Source organism: Taudactylus pleione, unplaced genomic scaffold (assembly GCF_031769625.1).
Source record: "Taudactylus pleione unplaced genomic scaffold, aTauple2 ptg000652l, whole genome shotgun sequence".
Classification (NCBI taxonomy): Eukaryota; Metazoa; Chordata; class Amphibia; order Anura; family Myobatrachidae; genus Taudactylus; species Taudactylus pleione.
Genome location: NW_028285054.1, coordinates 937,960 through 961,069, shown reverse-complemented (window position 1 = coordinate 961,069; position 23,110 = coordinate 937,960). Strand labels below are relative to the sequence as shown.

At 44.3% G+C, this 23,110-nt stretch overlaps 1 protein-coding gene across 1 annotated transcript in view; it reads left to right on the top strand.

Annotated features, from left to right (window-relative positions):
• Window positions 1-23,110, top strand: part of ASPG (asparaginase) — a 110,109-nt gene that overhangs the window by 75,268 nt on the left and 11,731 nt on the right. Inside the window, exons 13-15 of the mRNA XM_088455270.1 lie at window positions 13,083-13,169; window positions 21,044-21,143; window positions 21,775-21,831. Of these exons, the coding sequence (XP_088311396.1) occupies window positions 13,083-13,169; window positions 21,044-21,143; window positions 21,775-21,831 (244 nt within the window). The remainder of the gene's footprint in view (window positions 1-13,082; window positions 13,170-21,043; window positions 21,144-21,774; window positions 21,832-23,110) is intronic.

The following is a 23,110-nucleotide window of genomic DNA, read 5'->3' as shown; positions in this document are numbered from 1 at the left end:
AGGGGCTTACAACCTCATTCGTATCCGAGCTGGCGATGAATGGAAGACCGCTTTTAATACCAGAGATGGACATTTCGAGTATTTGGTAATGCCTTTTGGATTATGTAACGCCCCTGCTGTCTTTCAAAGTTTCGTTAATGAGATTTTCCGGGATCTGTTATATGTTTCGGTTGTTGTCTACCTGGATGACATACTGATTTTTTCACCCTCTGTGGCTAAACATCAAGAACATGTTAAGGAGGTCCTGACCCGTTTGAGAGAAAACCACCTTTACTGCAAACTGGAGAAGTGCGTCTTTGGAGTGCCCAGTGTACCTTTTCTCGGCTATGTAATATCTGGCTCCAGTTTAGAAATGGACCCCAAGAAGGTACAAGCAATTCTGGATTGGACCCGACCTCAGACACTGAAGGCCATCCAGAGATTGTTGGGCTTCGCCAATTATTATAGACGCTTCATTAAGGGATTTTCTACACTGCTGGCTCCCATTACAGCCTTGACCCGCAAAGGTGCTAATCCTGCCCAATGGTCACCTGAGGCAGAGTCTGCCTTTCATCTTCTAAAACAGGCCTTTATCTCAGCACCAGTTCTTCGACAACCAGATCTGGACAGGCCTTTTTTGTTGGAAGTGGACGCATCATCTGAAGCTGTGGGAGCAGTCTTGTCTCAATGTTATGAGGACAACCGAGTCCATCCGTGTGGGTTCTTTTCTAAAAAATTCTCACCTGCCGAAAGGAACTACGCCATAGGTGAGCAAGAACTTCTAGCTGTAAAGTTGGCGTTGAAGGAATGGAGATATTTGCTAGAAGGCGCCAAGTTTCCATTTACTGTATTTACGGACCATAGAAATCTCCTATTTCTCAAAAACCTCCAATGTGTGAGTCCTCGTTTGGCCCGCTGGGCAATATTCTTTGCCAGATTTCAGTTCACCCTGACCTTCCGGTCTGGAGCACTTAATCAGAAGGCTGATGCCCTATCGAGATCTCTCCTCTGTGATGATCAATCTGAAAATCAAAGCAATACCCCTGTCTTGGAATCAAGAGTTTTTGCCTCATTACAAGTTCAGCCTCCTACGGGAAAATCATTTGTGGCCCCGGAATTAAGGAAGCAGCTTCTCACTTGGGCACATTCCTCTCGCTTCGCAGGGCACTCAGGCACTCGGAAGACCTTGGAGTTCCTGAAAAGACACTATTGGTGGCCTTCTATGAAGGCAGATATAATGGAGTTCATCTCTTCCTGCTCCTCCTGTGCCCAGCATAAATCATCACGACAAGCTCCAGCTGGGGAATTGCTTCCATTACCTACTCCATCACGTCCATGGACGCATCTCTCCATGGATTTCGTCACAGACCTGCCAGTCTCTCAAGGTTTCAACACTATCTGGGTTGTAATAGACCGATTTTCCAAGATGGTCCACTATATACCGTTGAAGAAGTTACCTTCTGCCCCTGACCTGGCACAGTTGTTTGTCCACCACATATTTTGTCTACATGGCCTTCCTGCTGAAATTGTCTCTGACCGTGGTGTGCAGTTTACTGCAAAATTCTGGAGGGCTTTGTGTTCTGTTCTTCAAGTGAAGTTAAACTTTTCCACGGCCTACCATCCGCAAAGCAACGGCTCCACCGAGAGAGTTAATCAAGATCTAGAGACTTTCTTGAGAATTTTTATGTCATCTTCCCAGGACAATTGGGCTGCCTTGCTGCCGTGGGCTGAGTTTGCACATAATGCTTCCTACCACTCGTCAACTAACCAAACGCCATTTCAGGTTGTATATGGCCTTCATTCTCGTGTTCCCGAATTTCGAAGCCTGCCTGTTTTCGATGTTCCGGCCGTGGAGGACACGGTGCGGAATTTTGCTGTTATCTGGACTCAAGTACGGTCTGATTTGTTGAAGGCATCCTCTCGCTATAAGACCCAGGCCGATAAGAAGCGTAGAATAGTTCCACGCATGCAAGTTGGAAGCCAGGTCTGGTTATCCACCCGGAATCTTCGTCTGAGGGTTCCGTCTATGAAATTTGCACCACGCTTCATCGGTCCCTTCTCCATAACGGAAGTCATTAATCCAGTGGCCTATCGTCTACAGTTACCCCCATACCTAAAAATCCCTAATTCCTTCCATATTTCCTTATTGAAGCCCCTGGTCCTGAATAAATTCCATAGTGCTCTACCTGCTTCTCCTCGAGTCCAGACGGAGAGAGGAGTTGAGTTTGAGGTCGCCCAGATCTTGGACTCTCGTCTACGCAGAGGTCATCTACAGTATTTGCTGGACTGGAAAGGTTACGGTCCAGAGGAACGTTGCTGGACCGATGCTCGTGATGTCCACGCTCCCACGCTCATCAGGAGATTCCATTCTGCCCATCCGGAGAAGCCTGGTGAGTGTCCTGCGGCCACCCCAAAAGGGGGGGTACTGTCACGGCCAGGGTATTTCAGCATGGCGCTAGGCGAGTGTTACCTGTGAGGTCATTGTGGCGCGGGCTGTCTGGTGGCGGAGCTGGTGTCTGGCGGGGGGCTTTGGCTGCGCGCGTTGTTGTGCGGGCCTGTTGTCACTCTGCGCTGGTAAGGCCTGGCGGCGTCTCCGTTCCATTTGGCATGGGCGCCGCCATCTTGCCTTCTGGCCATGTGATGCAGCTGGCCAATCCTGGTGAGTCACATGTTCCCTCCGGCCAGTAACAGCACGGCATGGGGTATTTAGGAGGGGTCAGTGCCTTCCTTCTTTGCCAGTGCAACGTGTATCTCAGCCTAGTTGAGAGGGAGTTCTCTGTGCTTTCCTGTTCCTGTGAATCCGCTGTCTGTCAGTCAGCTCCTAGTTCCCACTGGACTACCCCGCTACCTCCATCACCCTTGCCCATACCTGAGTGCCTGAGCCTGCTGACATCCTGCACTTCAGTTCACTATCTGCAAACCTGGCTTGTTTATTTTCAGTTTCACTACCTGCACACCTGGACTGCTCTAATTGTTTCTACCTGGACTTTAACCCTTTTGCTCCCACCACAGAACTCTTGTGCACATTTATATTTTCCTGGACTTTTATTTACTGCCACATTATATGTCCACTCGAGCACTTATTAAAAATCCTAGTTTTATTTACAAATCTGCTTCTGTGATCGCTCCTGCTACCACCCCGGGTCCACAAATAACCCAGAACGTAACAAAGACAGACTGGTGGGCATCTAAATACACACTGCAATCGCACGCCAAGACATAGTGGGTGTGCTAATGCCTTGCCGTGCGATCGCAGGATTTGCATACTTTGGCAGCTGATGGTTGCGTGCGAGCGGGTCTGAATCGAGCCCTTATTTCTGCTATTAAACATGCGGAAATAGCAGTTTCTGCATATATAAAGGGCAGAATTTGTTAATAATCAGGCCCCACAGTAGTCTGGAGCCATAAACTACCAATATTTTGATAATGTTTGACACAGCTGCACTAACTACTAACTGATGTGGCTTTAATCACGTCATAATCACAGTATTTGCCCTACAGGGATTCAGACTGCTGTTGTGTTAGTGACTTATATCATATAGAACACGTATAGGCGGCCCACCGTCGCATAAAGGACAACTAGGCCAGCCGTATGATGGCCCAAGCCCTGATTCAATACACCCAAATTTGGGATAATTCATGGATAGGATCTGTGTTTTAACATCCTAAATGAATTGGGACACACATGACCTGATTCAGAGGTGAGCACTAAGGCACCGCAACTTTTTGCAGAGTTGCAGCAGCGATAATATGCAAATGCTGGGTTTAGCTTACACCTTGTGTACTAGCGAGTGCTGGCACAGAGACTGCCTTTTTTTTGCATTCACTTCAGGCCACCTCCCAGTCACCACCCAGGAATGCCCATGGTTTTGCCTCGCCAATGCCAGCACTCCCGTACGCAATAGCGTACGGAGGCGTATATGCAGCGTGACTCATGTGCCGTAGGGGTCTTCAAGACTTTCCAAGCAGTAGCAAATAATCGCTCAACTGCATACATATCGGCACTATGCCCACCTCTCAACCAAGCCCATGATGAGGTATAGGGGCAATGCTGCCAAGCGAGTAATTATCATCGGTCACCGTATACTAATATCTCATCTGGAAATGAAGGGTCTGAGGCCTGATTCAGACCCGCTCGCGAGCGCTGAGCGCTCGCAAGCGGGTCGATGTTGGCCCAGTGCGCATGCGCACCACAGAGGCGGCTCCGTCGTGCGCATCTGCAAGACCCGGATAGCGATGGCCAAGCCGTCGCTCCTGGTCTCACTACAAAGGGGGCGTGCTGTCGATGGTGAGTGACAGCACGCCCCCTTTGGTGGGTGTACTGGGGGCGTGGCTGCCCAGACGGAGGCGTTCCCATTTGAACGCCAACCGTCTGGGGCCGTCCCCACTGACATCACAACTGATGTCAGTGGGAGTGCTCTCGGCTCTAATAGAACCGAAAGCACTCCAGGGCTTGCGGCAACGAGACCCTACCACAAGGGTCTTGTCGCAAGCCTGATGGTCTTGACCATCGCGACTATCTTTTTGGCTGCTCGCTATAGCTGTGGGTGGTCACCCACAGCTATACGAGCGGCCAGGAGGCCGCTCTAAAAAAGAGAAGGACGGCCTTGATTCAGAGCGAGCGCTCTGTCAGAGTGGCCGGCTCTGAATCAGGGCCTGAGTTCCCTGACACGGGGTATGGTGTGGATGGTGCATTTTGCACTCTACTGTTTATATGAGCAACACTGGTCATTTGTTACTTCCGCTAGGATAATTTAAATAACCTTAATTAGCTGTACCGCATTCAAACTGCCTTCTGACAAATAATCTTTAGTCATGGGTAAGAAATGCACAAATGTCCTCCTACACCTTTGTTCTAATTGTGCCAAATAGCCCTGCTTGGCGGCACCATGTACCTTGGTAGTTAGCTGTGCCTAGAGTATTTTTTATATTTAAAATGTGCGTCTTGTTCATGCCACTAAAGCAACAAAAATACAATGCAAGCATACACTGACCACTGGGGCTGTCAGTATATGTGTGCCACTAAGTAGCAAATCTGTGTTTTAAAACAGGTTCTAATACGAGTGGCAATGACCATTCCTGGCAGCATATCTTTTAAACTTTAAAAATGGCAGACTTTACATATATTTTGTTGTTAATTTTTTTACTGTTAAAAAAAATTAAATACAAACCAAAAAGTAGAAGAAAATGTGTTTTAGGGTATTTTGAAGCTACCGTATATTTTTTTAAAAAGAAAATTAAAAAAAAAAAAGATGAAAAAGGAATTAGATTTAGTTTTAAATACTGTAATTTGTGCATACATTAAATATTATTTTGGATTAATGAGAATAGGGGGCAGGACGGATTCAAAATGTCCTAAATGTAACTCATCTGAGGGGAACATTTGGCACTTAATATGGTCATGTCCTCTGGTGAATTCCTTTTGGCAGGGGGTACTCCGTGTTATAATTTCTACGGGTATACCTCAAGATATTCTTACTTCTACAACATGCATTTTGGCTGTGATTGATGCAGACACAATCGATAAACATGCCATACGATACACTACTAATCTATGTACGCTTGCCAAAGTATGTATAGCAAGGGAGTGGATGGCGACTTCAGGGCCAAACCTGGGAACATGGCTATCCTTGGTTGGGGCGGTTGCTGCACATGAAAAGTATGTTTATACTGCCAGAAATGCAGTGCAGAAATATTATGCTACCTGGGAAAGATGGCTTGACTCTCCACATAGTTGTTCAAGGATGACTGTGTCTAACTTGTTCAGTGCTTAACTCCAGGGACTTACGTTATCATAGTACGTGAATGTTGTTGTGCGAAGGGGCGTTGTCGTATATGTATATGTCAAGTTATATATCTGCTGTTTGCAAGTCATGTGAAGGAAGGAATATAATTCACTTGCTATTTAAATGCTGTGAAGTGAGACCACACACATTTCCCTTTTTCTTTTTTTGTATTTAGTAGTTTTTTTTTTATTGTATTATTTACAATGTTTGTACAATGTAATTTTATTATGCATTTAAAAAAAAAAAAACACAATAAAAATTATTGGATTTAAAAAAATATATATTATTTTGGGGTAATTTGAGGCCATATATTTTTTTTTTAACCAATAATGGCGTGCTGCTCCCCTACTTAAGGACCGTAACTTTCCCTGACTTTTTTTTAGCAACAATAGTAAAGGTAAAACATTAGGGGTTGCCATTTTGTTTTCCAGGTGGCTACCGTTCCAAGATTTGGAAAGATTTAGTCTAGTCTAGGGTAGGACTCTCTTAATCAAATGCAAAGTATATGGTCAATCATATACGTTTGTTAATCTCTCTGTCCCTAACCAGAATCAACCAGCCTTCATTGACAGGGTGTTGGATGAGGTGGACTCTTTGGCTGAAGGTATTCTTGTGGTGGGAGGAGATATGAATTGCACTGTATAGCCAGAGCTCAATGTCTCTAGTACTTCTGCCAGATGTTCCTCTAAATTTCCCTGTAGGGTAAGGCGCACTCTGCATGAACACCAGCTGGTCGACACGTGGAGGCTCCAGAATCCAGATGTTAGATTACACTTTTTACTCTACTCCATACATGCCTACCCTCCCGGTTTTCGCGGGAGGCTCCCGATTTTTCGGGTAACCCCCCGCACCCCCGGAAGGGTAGGCATTTCTCCCGCATTCTGCCCACTTCCTAGTGAAGTGGGCAGAATTAGGAGAATACCCGCGGCAATCGCGGGTCTCCGTGAAGGGGGCGGGGCTTAAGCTGTGATTCTGCATGAATCACAGCATTTGGCCCCGCCCCCTATGTAAATTGTGCCCAATCGCGGCAATTTTACCGCGAGGGGGCGGGGCTTAATGACGCGAATCATCAAGCCCCGCCCCCGTCGCCCCCCTGCTGCTTCTCTTACCCGGGCTTCTCCCGGGAAGAGAATATTAAAGGTAGGCAACCCTGCTCTACTCCCCATAACATTTACTCAAGACTAGACTATTTTTTCTTGTCTTATCGTTCCTTCATTTGCTTAGACATACTTCCATAGGCCCAATGACATGGTCTGACCATGCTCCTGTTTCTCTGACGTTGTCTACCTCCTATCCATACGTCAAGCAGTGTATGTGGCGACCAAATGAAACTATACTTACTGATACACGTTGTAAATCACAGGTGTCCAGGACCATTCGTGATTTCTTTTCCCTCAATGAGACCCCAGAGGTCTCGGGGGTCACTGTGTGGGAGGCTCACAAATGTGTTTTTAAGGGGTAAACTTATCCAATTAGGTTCCATGTTAAAAAGGGAAAGAGAAGGTCAGAAACTTCTCCTTTTGTAAAAACTTAAGGACTTGGAAACCTCCCATAAATCATCCCTTTCTGACACAGTTCTTTAGATTTAAAGGAGACAAGAGCAGCTCTGAACAAACTGCTTTTTGATAGAATAAAACATGACTTCAGGCTATGTAGGAACCGCTTTTTTCAGCCCGGCAAATATTTAGCTAGGGCTCTTCGTGCACAGAGAACTGGACTTCATCCACTTCTTACATTCAGATGATCAAGGACTCGGATAAAGAGCATACCCTTACCCAAGATATTGCGGCAGCTTTCCACTCTTATTACTCTAAAATATATAACCTCTCTGATCCCCAAACCCCTGAGGAGTCTGCCTCCTTCCGAAATGTAGTAGCCCAGTATCTCCAGGCGTCCGAATTCCCCAAATTGTCTCCAGCTGACCAGACTTGGTTTGATACCCCATTTTCCCTGACGGAATTGTAAGAGGCCCTTATGTCTACTCCCTCTGGCAAAGGCCCAGGACCTGATGGCTTCATGATTTTCTATTGCAAAACCTTTGGTGAATTGCCGCTTCCCAAAATGCTCCAGGCCTTTAGGGCTCTATTTATTAACACTATTTTGATTAAAATAAAGTGAAAAATGGTGTTTTCACACCCTTTTCACATTATTTTAGTATCACCTATAGTTATTACAGGGCAATTGGAGTAGAATTCGTAGAATTCTACTCCAACCCCTAAGTATCACTTATCTTTAGTAATCAGATCGCATTTCCCATAATTGTAATGGGAAATGTGATCTGTCTGGTAGTTACTAAAAATAAATTGTGAAAAAAATACCTAGGGAGGACCTGTGATAACGCCACCTGGAGGTGGCATTATCCAGGGTCTCCCCCGGTTACCGGACTCCTACTCTGCTCTAACGGTGAGAGCAGAGCCGGGAGTCGGTCCCAGTAATCAGCTGTGTTGTCTAAACAGACCACACACTGATACACTGCAAAGAAAAAAAAAAAAAAGTCCAAAAAAAAATTTACTTACCTGACTCCAGGGACCTGTGGTCGGGGCTCTAGGTGATGTCCTCCCTCCGGTCAACTGGTCTTCCATGCTGCACTGCGGCTCGGTCATCAGGTGATCGGGCCCCAGTGTAGTATGGGATATCACCTGACCGGAGGCATGGAGGACATCACCGGAGGCCCGGATCATGCAAGTAAGTGTAATTAAAAGGGGGTCCGCGATCGCGGGGGGCGGGGCTTAGCGCCGGGGGGGCTAGCAGCGGCGGCCGGTCGGCGCATTCGCGGGCACTTTGTCACAGTATTTTTTCTGAATATACCGTGACTAGTGTGCGGATGGGATTCGCAGGGACAGAGCTTCATCGCAAGCTCTGTCCCTGCAAGGGATTTGTAGTAAATCCCTGTGATATTGCCTGAATTCGCAATGCGAATTCAGTCATTAATATCACACTACAATCTGCATTCAATATGCGGATTGTAGTAAATGGAGCCCATTATGAGATATCCACAGATAAATGTTTTTCAGCCCAGTCCTTAGAAGCACATATTGCAGTTATTCATAAAGTGGGTAAGGACCCTGCTCAGTTCCCCAGTTACCGCCCAATTTCACTTCTCAATGTAGATGTGAAATTATTTTCCAAATTGATTGCTAACAGATTTAGGGCCTGATTCAGAGCCGCTCGTAAGCGGCCGCTAGTTCGTTCCGAGCGATAGTTGTCCAACTGCGCATGCGTACGGATCGTAATACGCATGTGCGAACCAGTCAGTGCGGCCGAAAATCGTTTGTTAGCTAAATAGCGAATGCCTGCTATTTTCAGTGACAGGAGGAGGCGTATGTGGGTGGTAACAGGGGAAGGTGCTTGAAAACGGGGAGTGGAGATCAGAACGCAGGCGTGCTTAAAGGTAAAAACGGGCGTTTTATGGGTGTGCATAATTAATACAGCAGCGTCATTGACCACGTTACTGGGTTATTTTATAGTCAGAACTGCTCGCAAGATTGCGGTAGGAAAAACCAACCACAAGAATAGCGAGCAGTTCATACGCTGGTCGATGTACTCGATTAATCTAATAAATAGCGGACATGACGTAGGATGCGAGCGGCCAGGGGGCGTAGTTTCCAAAAAAACTACCGCAAGTTTTGGTAGCTCGTTCAGACATAGAGGCGCGAACAGACCGCAAAGCGCGAACGGTTCATTTGAATAGCCACCCCTTTTTTCAGAACGAACGACTGCAAATAGCGTCCGGCTCTGAATCAGGCCCTTAAAACGTTGCTCCCCATTCTCACTAACTCTGATCAAGTGGGGTTTGTCCCGGGCCGAGAGGCTCATGATAACACCACCAAGATAATCGACCTCATAAACTTGGCTTCCAGCAGCACTATCCCGATGGTTCTACTTTCCACCAACACTAGCCTTCGATAGGATTAATTGGCTTTTTATGCAGGGCTTACTGACACACCTGGGCCTGGGTCCTACTTGTTTTCAGAGGATAATGGTATTGTATCATTGTATCGCTACCCTACTGCTCGCATTAAAATTAACTGTTCTCTGTCGGAGCCAGTATTAACTAATAATGGTACAAGCCAGGGATATGCCATCTTTCCCCCCTTATTTTCATACTTTGTATGGAGGATCTCGCCCACACTATCCGATGCAACTCTGACATTTCAGGCTTCATAGTTGGGAGCAATGAATCTAAATTGGCGTTATTCGACGATGATTTATTGGCGATCTGATCAAATCCAGTTATTTCAATACCCAACCTCATGGCTGAATTCAATAGATTTAGCCTGCTATCAAATTTTAAAGTGAATTACTGTAAATCTGTGGCTGTTAATTTGTCAACACCTTCCCACTCTGTTTCCATGCTGAAACAGTCCTTTGATTTCTCCTGGCACCCATCTAGTTTAAAATACTTGGGGTTGTTCTAAATACTGACCTATCCCGTCTCTTTACGGATAATCTTTCCCCTCTACTTCGATACTTTAGACTAGAGCTTGGGGAATGACAACGTAAACATTTTTCATGGTTTGGGAGAATCTGTATAGTGAAAATTAATATTCTCCCGAGGGTGCTCGATCTGTTGCAGGCTCTTCCCATTCATATACCAAAACAGTGGTTTCTTGGCCTCCATAGACTGGTGAGGGATTTTGTGTGGGGAGGACGGAGGCCCCGTTTTAAACATGACAATCTGATTCGACAAAAACATTTACGGGGGTTTCCAACTCCCTCACTTTCCTACATACTACGACGCCATCATGCTTGGTCGGATCCTTGACTGGTTTAGATTAGAGGATGGCAAGCAGTGGATTATTTTGGAAAATCATTCCCTTCCAACTTTAATATCTGTATACCCTTGGTTGTCCAAAGTTTCCATTATACCTCATCCCACTATTGGCCCTACATTGTCACGACGGAATAAGTTATGGAGACAGCCTTGGGTCATCTCCTTGTTCTCATCTCTGACCCCACTGTTTGACAACCCTGACTTCCCTCCAAGTACATTGACCGCTACTTTTAGAATGTCTCTTCAGTTGGGTGTGACGCGTGTGGGCCAGCTGGTTGGATGTACAGATGTATTGCCCTTCTGTGATTTACAGGCAGCTTGGTTCTTACCAGACTCTGAGGTTTGGCATTACCTACAGTTAAAACATTTTGCCCAGTGCAGAGACCCACAGGTGGCTGGTGGCAGACCTTTGACCGCTTTTGAGGTTGTGTCTTGCGTTTGCTCGCCCGACGCACTTTCTCTCCAGAGGTTATAAACTCCTGATTGAGAATTCTTTCTCAACCCTGCCTAAATTTACTGGGGATTGGGAACCAGAATTGCAACTCCAATTAAGTCCGAAGGACTGGCAGAAAGTTTTTCTCACTACCTTCTACTGTTCCGTAAGTTACTCCATAATAGAAACCCAATTTAAGGTCCTGTCCCGATGGTATCGCTGCCCCCTAACCCTGGCAAAAATGTTCCCCAACATATCTAACAGTTGTTGGAGATGTAGGCAAGAGATAGGTTCTCCACTACATATATGGCGGGACTGCTCAGTTATATGACCCTTTTAGAGGAATGTTTTCTCCCTGTGGGGCCTATTCATCAACACTAAAATAACATTTTTAAGTCGATTTTCCTTAAATACCGTTATTTTAGTATTCATGAAGTATCTTAACACAGGAGATATCACTATCTCTGGTTAAGTCCCCCTGCGTTAATTTCCACACTCCCCATACATTAGCATGGGGATATGGAAATTATGGTATTCATCGAATTCCCCAAATTATGTATTTTCGGAATGTGATGGAGTTACTATCCGCCACTGTGAGGTGCCGAATAGCAGGTAACACTTACCTGTGTCAGCGTGGACAGGTACCCCTGCGTCTTCCTCCGGCGCTCTTGTCTGTCCTCTGGCTCCGGAGGCTGGTCTGACGTGTTCTCCCAGCTAAATGCAATAAAGTTTGAAAAAAAAAAAAATTTTTTTTGTTTATCTAAACTACTGTGGTCAGCTGGGAGAACACGTGACCGCACAGCTACCGGAGCCGGAGGCACTGCAGCGGGCGGGTAAATGCGGAGACTGGGGGGGGACACAAACTTACCGCCGCTGTAGGCAGTGCTGCGCATGTGCTGGTTTTACGGATGTATCAGCGTATGCGTAGCACTGATTCCAGCTGCGGTAAGGTAGTGTAGAGAGGGAAAACTATCTATTTCCTGAAAAAGCTGTCATCGCAACAATTACAGCTTTTCGGAATAGATAGTTATGGGGAGGAGGAATGATGAATTCCTCCGGTAATTAGGTAGAACTCCATGCGAGTTCTAAACCTAATTACCTCCAGAGAATATTTAGGTATGATGAATAGGCCCCTGTGTGATATACTTTTGGGCAGAGACACGCCTACTGATCCCTCCTTTTGGTTATTGAACCTAGTTCCCGGTTCTATAGCGTCCTATAAAAAGTCTGTACTTAAGCATCTTAATAGTGCCGCCAAGGCGGTGATCCCTGTTCACTGGAGATCTGTTTCTCCACCTACCATTCACGAATGGTTTGATAGATTAGATCTCTATATTGGCCATGGACGATCTTCTATTGGGGGTGGAGAGAAATGAAGAGTTTTATGCTATCTGGGGTCCATGGTTAGACTTCAAGTCCTCTGCGACCTTTGCCAAGATGAACAAATAAGTATGGTAATTATGGGACACCCTCACCCATATTGTTCTAAATATATTTTACTATCCGGATAGTCTTTTGGATTTTTTATTTCTTTTGGCTAAGCTGCACGTTGCCAGAATTTCTATTATATGTGGTAATTGTTGCTATATGCCCCCCCCCCCGCTCTTTCCTCTCCATTCTTCCCTTCCTTTGTGATGTCTAATGTTTTGCGCTTTTGATTTTTATATTCTATTCAGTTATTTCTCATTATACTGCTACATTCATATATCTTTGTATGTATATGAGGTTATTTTATTGTATGGTATCTGGTGATCTGTACTGTTCTCCCTTTCTGAGGGTATCTACGCTGTTCACCGGATTACTTATTCTGTGGTTATATTTTGTACCATATATAATAAATATATATTGGACAAAAAAAAAAGTAAAACCAATAATGGCAGCGAGAAATTAATAAGATTTGTTAATTCCTATTGAAATTACCACAGCTGAATTTCTCGCAGGAAAAAACATTGCGGCTGAAGGGAACAAAACAAATATTGCTCCTAATTGAATATGCCCAATTGAGTGTTTTGTGAATAACTTTGCTCATAAAGCTTGATTAAGTTAATCCATAGGCAGAGCTCTTGTATTGCCATAGAGTAATGTATGTATTATTTTCCCTTTTCTTTAGGCATCTGGAAGTGATCAAACTCTTGCGCCAAACAGGGGCACATCTATCCTGGGAAGAGCTAGAACACAGCGGAACGGAACTCTGCAGGTTGGGCGGGAACAAATAACTAATTGTGGAGACCAAATATGTGCTAATGATTGTATCTCTTCACACCGGGGTGTTTTGTTTTGGTGGGGTGGAGAGGATATTATTGGTTGCAGTCTTCTTTCTTTGGCATAGAGGAGCAATGAAAATACTTTTTGGTTTACAGTTATTGTAATATGCAATGCATACTGTTATAGGTCTACATGCCTATCAATGGTCCACATGCTCTAAGGTATTGGTTCTTACCCCTTTTTTAAGTGCTCCTGCCCCTTCCGTTTTTATATTTTTTTTTCTTGTACCTATTGTCAAGAAGTTGTTGTTGTTGTTGTTGTTGTTGTTAATTTTATATATTTTTTTTAATAGTAGGAAATTAAGTAAATAGGTCCACATGGTAGGGTATAATTGATAGATCCACATGGTAATACTTGCCGTCTTAATGATGATGATGTTGTTGTTGTTGTTGTTGTTATATATTTTTTTTAATAGTAGGAAATTAAATAAATAGGTCCACATGGTAGGTTATAATTGGTAGATCCACATGGTAATACTTGCCGTCCTAAAATCCAAATATTAGAAAAATTACAAAGCTTCTATGTCAACCTCAATGAACAAATTACAAAAAAAAAACAATAATAATTCCACATACAGTATAAAAATAAATAAAATCACTTATCCAACCGGATCCTCAACCTTTTTCACCAGTATCCAAAAATGAGTCCGTAAACGCAACACTGCATGGGACAGCATGTCTCATATAACCAGCTTTAAAGTTTCGTACCACCAGGGGGTACAGGTACCCCCTTGGTTAGAACCTCTGCTCTGAGCAGTGCAATGATTCAAAGTTCTCCTGCTGCAGATCAGAATGTTATAATAACCTGTACAAATATTCCCAGAGCCTTATACAGTAATGCAGAACATGAGACACAGCAGAATAGAATTAGTGTTACAGCACGTGAGCTAGTAATGGATTGTATTTAGGAGAGATGCACTTGACGGAGGTTACAACCCATCTAGATAGTCCTGTATGGATGAAATATCTCTTCACCTCTGTCTTGTGCCTGACCTATCTCCTGGCATAGTGCAGTAATCATGGCTTTTGTTTCAGAGATAACTGTGCCTACAAGCCGAGTACAGTTCATAGCACCCTATATAGTACCCATGTAATGGGGACAGCAATGTAAGAGCTGCATCGTATTGCTACCTTTGGTCTTCAGTGCCAGTACATCCCTGTATTCGCAGTTTATTTACAAACCTCTGGAAAATTACTGTGGATACATTGATGGGTGATAGCTTGTACCTTAATAAAGCAGAATTTACAGCTGCTTTCCAAGCCTTTAAATGGTTACATTGCACAAGCGTGCTGATCCTCTGACGGGCTGACAATTAGGAGGATTAGTGGAGCTCGCAGTGCATCTCAGGCCAGGTCACTGGTGGTGATATTCTTCATGTGCTCAGTGCATTGCGATGTCGTTTGTCTGTGCTGCATTCCCTGGTTAGTATGCGGGGAGAGGCTCACAGATGGCATTCCTATACACACACACTGCCTGCCTTCACATCAGCCCAACCTGTGTAACAGGTTTACTCAGAGTCTGATATCCCAGCAATGTAGGAATGTATCTCAGAAGGAAGAGTTGCAGGCAGGTGTGTGTAGTCCGGTCAGCAGTTCTATGCACGATGGTCTCTGTACATTTTCTTCTTCTCTTCCTTATACTGGTCACACACGGGCTAATCCTGGCGCTCTGTCTGGGCACACGTGTGGCTGTCAGCAGTTACCTGTTTCTAATGCTGGGCATACACTATACAATTATCTGTCCAATCTGGCTGGTTGGAATGAAAACCTGGTAATGTATGGGAACAAATGACAGTTGATCATATGGTTTTAAACACTGGAAAAAGGACAAAAAAAATTGTTCAAATTGGTTAAATTTGTGTGTTTTATCCAATTTGTCTGAACGACCATTTTTATCTGTTTTCCAGTGTTTGTCAGCAAATGGGCGATTGTCATTTGCTCCCATACATTACCAGGTTTTCATTCCAACCAGCCAGATTGGACAGATATCTGACAGATAATTATAGAGCATATGCCCAGCATTAGGCATGCCCAAAAGTGCTCTGATCAATTTCACTTCTGTCCTTCTCGGGCATGCGGATTGTTGTAAAGGCTACTTCTCTATTAACCTGTCAACTCATCCATTTAATAAGGACCTTGCTAACTTCCACGTAATCAAGTAATTACAGTGGGGTGGGAGAGTATACCTGTTTTACGGTATCTATTGAATACATGTCAGACAGATGACCTGCCTCTAATATGTAGCTAATTAGGAACCCCTGGTCACACTGCCCGTTTCCCTGAAGCTCTAGGTGAAAATATATTTCCACAACATTTGCAGGGTGATAACTGAAACCTGACCCATTTCTGTGCATTGTAGTGCACAATTACCACTTACAGTATTTGTGGGGCTTTACAGTGAATGTGACAAAAGTTTAGGCACCCTGTCAGTCAGTAATGGGTAACATTTCTCTTTCTATTCTATCCTTGGGAAATAATGAATCAATGGAAGGATGACTGAGCTTTTTATGTTAACTTATATTTCCATGCAAATAATATTTAGACAGGTAATTGGTCAACAGGATTAAAAGGTCAATATGCAAATGGTCGACATAAAAAGGTCAACGCATTGTTTTTTTTTTTTTTTTAGTTTACCCTACCCAGGGGAGTATTAAGAGAGGAGGGGGCCTGTGTGCAGTCTCCGTCCAGGGCCCCCTCCTCTCTCCGGCAGCCAACAGCGAACTGAGCGCAGCGCCACAGCAGTAGACTCTGGGCAGTAGTCTGTGATTTCCCTAATGCGCAGGCGCAAAACGCCGGGAAATTTGCCACGGCAACCATTTTCCAGGCGATTTTTCCATCACTGATTGTGCCGACGTGGGAGAGTAAGTATTACAAATATGGGTGTGTGGTGTGGGCCCCTCTGGACGCAGGGACCCGTGTGCCCCGCATACCCTGCACCCATTATAGATACGCCCCTAACCCTACCCCTAAAAAATCATGAAAAACCATGGCAAACTTTTTTTTTGTGCCGACCATTTGAATGTCAACATTTTAACCCTGTCTACCAATTAACTGTTGACCTTTTAACTGAGTCGACCTATTGACTGTCGACGTTCTGGTGTCGAAATATGGACTGTTTACCTTCTTTAATATAGACCTGCTATCCGGATACCAATAATATGTACTGGCAGAATTACCCAGCATGCAGCTGCTACCGGGACTGGTCTGCTTAATAAAATGCAGCAAGAAAAACAAAACGTGCGCAAATTCACTAACACATGTTTGTTTGATTTATGTGATGTACCTTGGACCCTGCAATTTTTCCTGCCCACTATGTGGGGTTTGTAGTCCTAATTGGGCAGGAATCTGGTAGTGCCTTTAACAAATAGCTTTTATAGCGTAAGCATTCATGCCGGATATAACCATATCACCCCCTCCACTCAGTCTAAAATGAAAAACATTTCAAGAACCCCCTGTAGCGCTGGCCTTTCTAGTAATAGTGTTGTAAGACGGGGAGCTGCTGCCATTTCTTCCATACGTCCTATGTCCTTGAGTTCTAGCAATGACATTGTGCACTTTAGGGCTTTTAGCACAGTGCTGCCATTCTATACTCTGGGGATTCAGCCGCAGGAGCTTTGCAACTTGCAAATGGTCAAAGATTTTGAAATAACCTCTGAGCAAAAAAAAAAACCTCTTCTCTGTTCTCTGTATCCATTCCTTGCTCAAGACTAGTACTAATAAGAAAATTCAGCTTTTTAACTAATTGAACTCCAGCCAATGTTAAAATACACTAGAGAAGAGCAGTTTTGTTTTCCTGATAACCGAACACACCCAAACATGGGGGTTCCCAGAAATGTCTGATCTCATGTGTTTTTGAGCTGCATACAATCCCTCCTTGTCAATCATATGCTAATTCTGCTTCCTTATTCGTACCTGAAGAGCAACTATGCCTTTGTGGGCGGGCTGAAAGCACTGCACAAATCAGTAGGATCTGTGCAGGCTTAGTGATGTGTAAGGAAAAGAAAACTTGGCCCTGGACCTCTCTGCCTGGGCTGGTACCGGAAAATAAGAGTGGAATAACTGGCATGGGGTCCCCCTTATTTTCCAATAACCAGAACCAGGTTGAACTATAGAGGGGGTTGATGCTACGGCAGGGAGACAAACAGTATGTGGGCCCCTTGCCATCACAGTAACCAGTCTCAAACTGGTCATCCTAGGGATGAAATACCTCAAAGTGGGGAACCCCCCCCCCCAAAAAAAAAAAAAAAATGGGGTCCTCTGGGCTTTGTTGTGCATGGGTAATACTAAAATAATAGTTAATAATAGTGTTCTTTACAGTCAGATTACAGATCCTAGCAAGCCTGTCCTGTCATGATGGCACTTGTGGAACAGCTGCACATGCCCATTAGACTGGCTGCACCCGAACCCAAAAGAAGTGTGATGGCATAAACTATCACAGCGCTTCCAGCTTTCCACCGGGAGGGACTCTTATCGGAGTCCATGTCCCGGCACAAGAAACATGCTAAATTCTAGCGAAAATATTCATTTTTGCTTTGCAAATGTAGATGATTTAAATAAAAAATCCAGGATGTGATGAATAGGCCTCTTAGGGGTAAATTTACTAAAGTGAGAGTTTTTAGAAGTGGAGATGTTGCCCATAGCAACCAATCAGATTCTAGCTATTATCTTCTAGAAGGTGCTAGTTAACGGTTAAGTAGAATCTGATTTGGTTGCTATGGGCAACATCTCCACTTTTAAAAACTCTCACTTTAGTAAATATACCCCTTAGTGTTTTGTATGGTGGTTTGGCTCCTCTATTTTACATCAGAAGGTTAAAACATCATCAGTCTGAATGCCTGACTTGAACATTCTTTGCGTGGTTCAGATCACTCATACAGAGAGGCGCCACAAGTTTAGGAACAGTTCTGAATAACAGCAGGTTAAGCTGAGTACACACTGATAAGGGATGTAGTTAATCTCTATACCGAAGCTGGAATCCCGACAAGGGAGCTAAGATAGGCGTCGAAATACTGACGCCTATCTTAATCCCGAAGCCAGAATCCATGAGGACTCGTGCCCGAAAGAAGGTAAGCCGGGGCGCCCGTAGTGTTAGTCATGGTGGGGGGAGGGTTAGGTTTAGGTCAGTTAGGTTTTGGGGGGAGGGAGGTTAGGGTTAGACACCCCAGGGGAGAGGTAGGCTCAGGCACCACTGGGAGGAGGGTTAGGTTTAAACACTGAGGGGGCAGGGCTACAGTTAGGCACAAATAGGGGGGAGACTTAATTCCTAAACCTAATGGGGAGGGTTAAGGTCAGGCTACAAGAAGGGAGGGTTAGGGGGAGAAGGGGGGAGGGTAAGTATACTTACCCGGCCCCTGTTGGGATACCAACCATCGAGATGCTGTTGTCGGTATTGTGACAGGAGGCGTTCTGACAGCTGGCATTCCACTGATAGCTATATCACCCGTTTCATTGAAAGGGCATTAGATCCAGTGTCAGATTGGGTCATAAAGGGCTCACCGGGGAGTGCTAAAGGGATGTGGCCAGCCACCACAGGGGCTTGGCTAACCATTAGAGTGCATGGTGTGGGTACCTTTATAAATATATACTGTATCTAGTAGTAAATACTAATTTGTGATAAAGTACCAGATTGATAATAACAATGCATTGTAGTGAATACACCTGGGAATGCAGTATAATGTAACATACAGTCAGGTGCATAAATATTGGGACATTGACAGAATTTTCATATTTTGGCCTCTATTCACCACCACAATGGCTTTGAAATGAAACAAACAAGATGTGATTTAGCTGCAGACTTTCAGATTTAATTTGAGGGTAATTACATCCAAATCAGGTGAACGGTGTAGGAATTACAACGGTTTCTATATGTGCCTCCCACTTTTTAAGGGACCAAAAGTAATGGGACTATCAACTCAAAAGCTATTTCATGGTCAGGTGTGGGCTATTCCCTCGTTATTTCATTATCAATTAAGCAGGTAAAAGGTCTGGAGGTGATTCTAGGTGTGACATTTGCATTTGGAATCAGTTGCTGTCGACTCTAAATATGAGATCCAAAGAGCTGTCACTATCAGTGAAGCAAGCCATCATTAGGCTGAAAAATCAAAACAAACCCATCAGAGAGATAGCAAAAACATTAGGTGTGGCCAAATCAACTCTTTGGAACATTCTTAAAAAGAAAAAATGCATCGGAGAGCTCAGCAACACCAAAAGACCCGGAAGACCATGGAAAACAACTGTGGTGGATAACAGAAGAATTATTTCCCTGGTGAAGAAAAACCCCTTCACAACAGTTGGCCAAATCAAGAACACTCTCCAGGAGGTAGGTGTGAATATAGAGGGTTCACCACAAGATGTAAACCATTGGTGAGCCACAAAAACAGGAAGACCAGATTACAGTTTGCCAAACAACATCTAAAAAAGCCATTACAGTTCTGAAACAACATCCTATGGACAGATGAGACAAAGATCACCTTGTACCAGAGTGATGGGAAGAGAAGAGTATGGAGAAGGAAAGGAACTGCTCATGATCCAAAACATACCACCTCATCAATGAAGCATGGTGGTGGTAGTGTCATGGCGTGGGCATGTATGGCTGCCAATGGAACTGGTTCCCTTGTATTTATTGATGATGTGACTGCTGACAAAAGCAGCAGAATGAATTCTGAAGTGTTTTGGGCAATATTATATACTCATATTCAGTCAAATGCTTCAGAACTCATTGGACGGCGCTTCACAGTGCAGATGGACAATGACCCGAAGCCTACTGCAAAAGCAACCAAAGAGTTTTTTAAGGCTAAAAAGTGGAATGTTATGCAATGGCCAAGTCAATCCCCTGACCTGAATCCGATTGAGCATGCATTTCACTTGATGAAGACAAAACTGAAGGGGAAAATGCCCCAAGAACAAGCAGGAACTGAAGACATTTGCAGCAGAGGCCTGGCAGAGTATCACCAGGGATGCAACCCAGAATCTGGTGATGTCTAGACTTCAGGCTGTAATTGCTTGCAAAGGATTTGCAACAAAGTATTAAAAAGTGACAGATTTAGGATTGTTTAGTTTGTCCCATTACTTTTGGCCCCTTAGAAAGTGGGAGGCACATATAGAAACCATTCTAATTATTACACCGTTCACCAGATTTGGATGTAATTACCCTCAAATTAAATCTGAAAGTCTGCAGTTAAAGCACATCTTGTTTGCTTCATTTCAAAGCCATTGTGGTGGTAAATAGAGGCCAAAATATGAAAATTCTGTCAATGTCCCAATATTTATGCACCTGACTTTATGCACAGGCTGGAACCTGACTCCTAGATTAGGGGCTGGGACCCTCAGAATGGGGCCCACCGGGGATTTTCCCTGTACTCCTGTGGACCAGTCCAACCCTGGATAGATCTATAGTGCATCGCCAGGTGTGTACATCAGATATGTCTGTGAACAACATCGTTCACATACATATCCGATCTGTTGTGCAGCACAGCAGATGGCCGATATATCGGTCACCTCCTGGTGTGTATGGCTGACCCACTGATCACCCGTACACATTCTGCAGGGACCCAGCAGCGATTGACAGCTCAACTGGGTGGGCAATTTAATTGCTGTCAGGCCTGGCACATCAGTCAGACGATTGGTAAGTGTGTATAAACGTACCCATCGACCCAGCGTGTACCCAGCTTTACTCATTGGCTTTGGTTTGCGATATAGGGGGACTGGGGGAGGTAACATTGTACTTACATTTGATAAGATTCCCTTTCTCCAGCCAAATCCCAGTAACTGACATTTGTGGCACCTTTTTCTATGTTCTGTCTTGCAGCTTGGCTGCCACTGGAGATGTGGATGGACTGACGGCCTGGGGAATGGCAGGAGTTGACATGGACAAAGCTGGTTATGACGGGCAGACTCCTTACCAAGTAGTAAGTGACTCCATATCTTGTACAGTAGTTATTTGCAACGTCTGCACAAAGGTCATATTTATATTTGATGAATTGTTAAAAAACCATCCCTGATTTATTAGTTTAGTGCCCTATGTGCTTACGTTCCACTTCCCACCTCCATGCATGGCTACTTTTACAATAGTATTGGGGACGATGCAGGGTTGATGCAAGTCACCTCTAATTGCCCAAACCTTGTGTGCACAGAACTAAATGCCGTCTACATGCCCTGTCTGAAAAATGCTTATGTGAGAACGCCCTAGTTGTGCCCCTTTAGTTGTACGCATTTCAATGGCCGCTGCCCTGCCCGTAGTTGGTTAGTTCTGCAGCATGCACAAAGCAAAAACACGCACTATAGTCTCTGCAAATGGATCTGTGTTCAACGCGGCGCCCGCTGTACACTGAGCAATAATAACCCAGCCAGGGAGGATTTGCAGAAGTCTTGTTAGGACTTTGCGGTAAATTACATTTTCAAATGCTAAAAGGATATAAAGGATATTATGTTCTTTGTACTTTGGCTTCACATGTATAGCTTACTACTCTGTTCTTATTGATCTCTAGTCCTGATTGTTTGTCTGTGGTGAGATTTTCTCATGTATGTATTTGCTCATAGGCGGAAGCTGTTGGCAGTGAGGAGGTCTTGGAGTTTTTTAATCAAAAAAGATCACAGGTGAGTTGGTCGGTATTGCTATGGAATGCATTACGTTATGTGTGTGTTTTTGTTGGGTCCTTACTATGCGGAAGCCTTTCAGCCTGAGGATTGCTGCGTTTCAATAGGATTTTCAATGCAATAAAAACTGAGGTATTTTCCTTTTCTCACCCCCCCCCCCTCCCTTTTCTCTTTTTACCATATATCACTTTGGGGGATTATGTGAACAAGCTTGGCAGTAAACATGTTTTTCCTTGTTAGTTTCTTCAAGCTATTTCTGATTATTGGACAGTGTCATGTGACTACTAGCGCAACCACAAACACATGGCACATGATGTAGTGAGCAGAGATGCTTTTGGGTGCCCGTCTGAGCTCAATCTGCTTGTGCACTCCCCATTCTTCTCCCTCCTCTGCCATCACCTGTCCTCAAAGGCTTTCATGAGTACACAACACTGAAAAGTCACAAATGTGTTGCAGTTTAGAGTGTGTGATTAGCAGCCATACTTGTCTCCACTCCACAGACAGATTTTGAAAAAGAGATTTTTCTTTACTATCCTGTAAATCCGTGGTTTTTAACATTTTTTACCCCTAGTCCTTGTCAATAATGATTAGGGATGTGCGCCGGACCATTCCTATTCTTGCCGGATTTGGATTTGGTTGTAATTCGTCATCCGGCTTTGGATTTGGATTTGCCAAACTGCGGTGACTGGCTTTGGATTTTTTTTCAAAAATTGACAAAAAAAAGCTAAAATCACATAAATTGGGCTTTTTTTCTTCCTAGAGTATTATTAACCTCAATAACCTTAATTTCCAGGCATTTACAGTCAATTTAGACCACCTCACAGTTTAAATTATAGTTTTCACTATTATTGGCCAAAGGTTGCAGTGAGCTGACTGGTTACTAAGCAACAAAGCAGCGGCACAGACACCACAGTTTAAAGCACATCTATGAACCATTGCCACACAGCAGTGGCAGAAATGAAAAGTAGTGCACCCACCCAGTGGGGTACGGCCAGCAGAATCACAGTACTTGTTTACAAAGTGGGCTACGGCCCTAGGAGTCACAGTGCACAATCTTATTCACATTACACCGTACATAGGGCCTGATTCACATTACACCATAAAGTAGTGTCTATTATTTATGCTACGACACGCAGTAGTGACCCTTTTACACAATGCCCACAGTAGTGCCCCTTTTATACAATGCCCACATTAGTGACCCTTATACACAAAGCCCACAGTAGTAATGCCCCTTATACAATGCCCACAATAGTAGTGCCACTTATACAATGCCACCAGC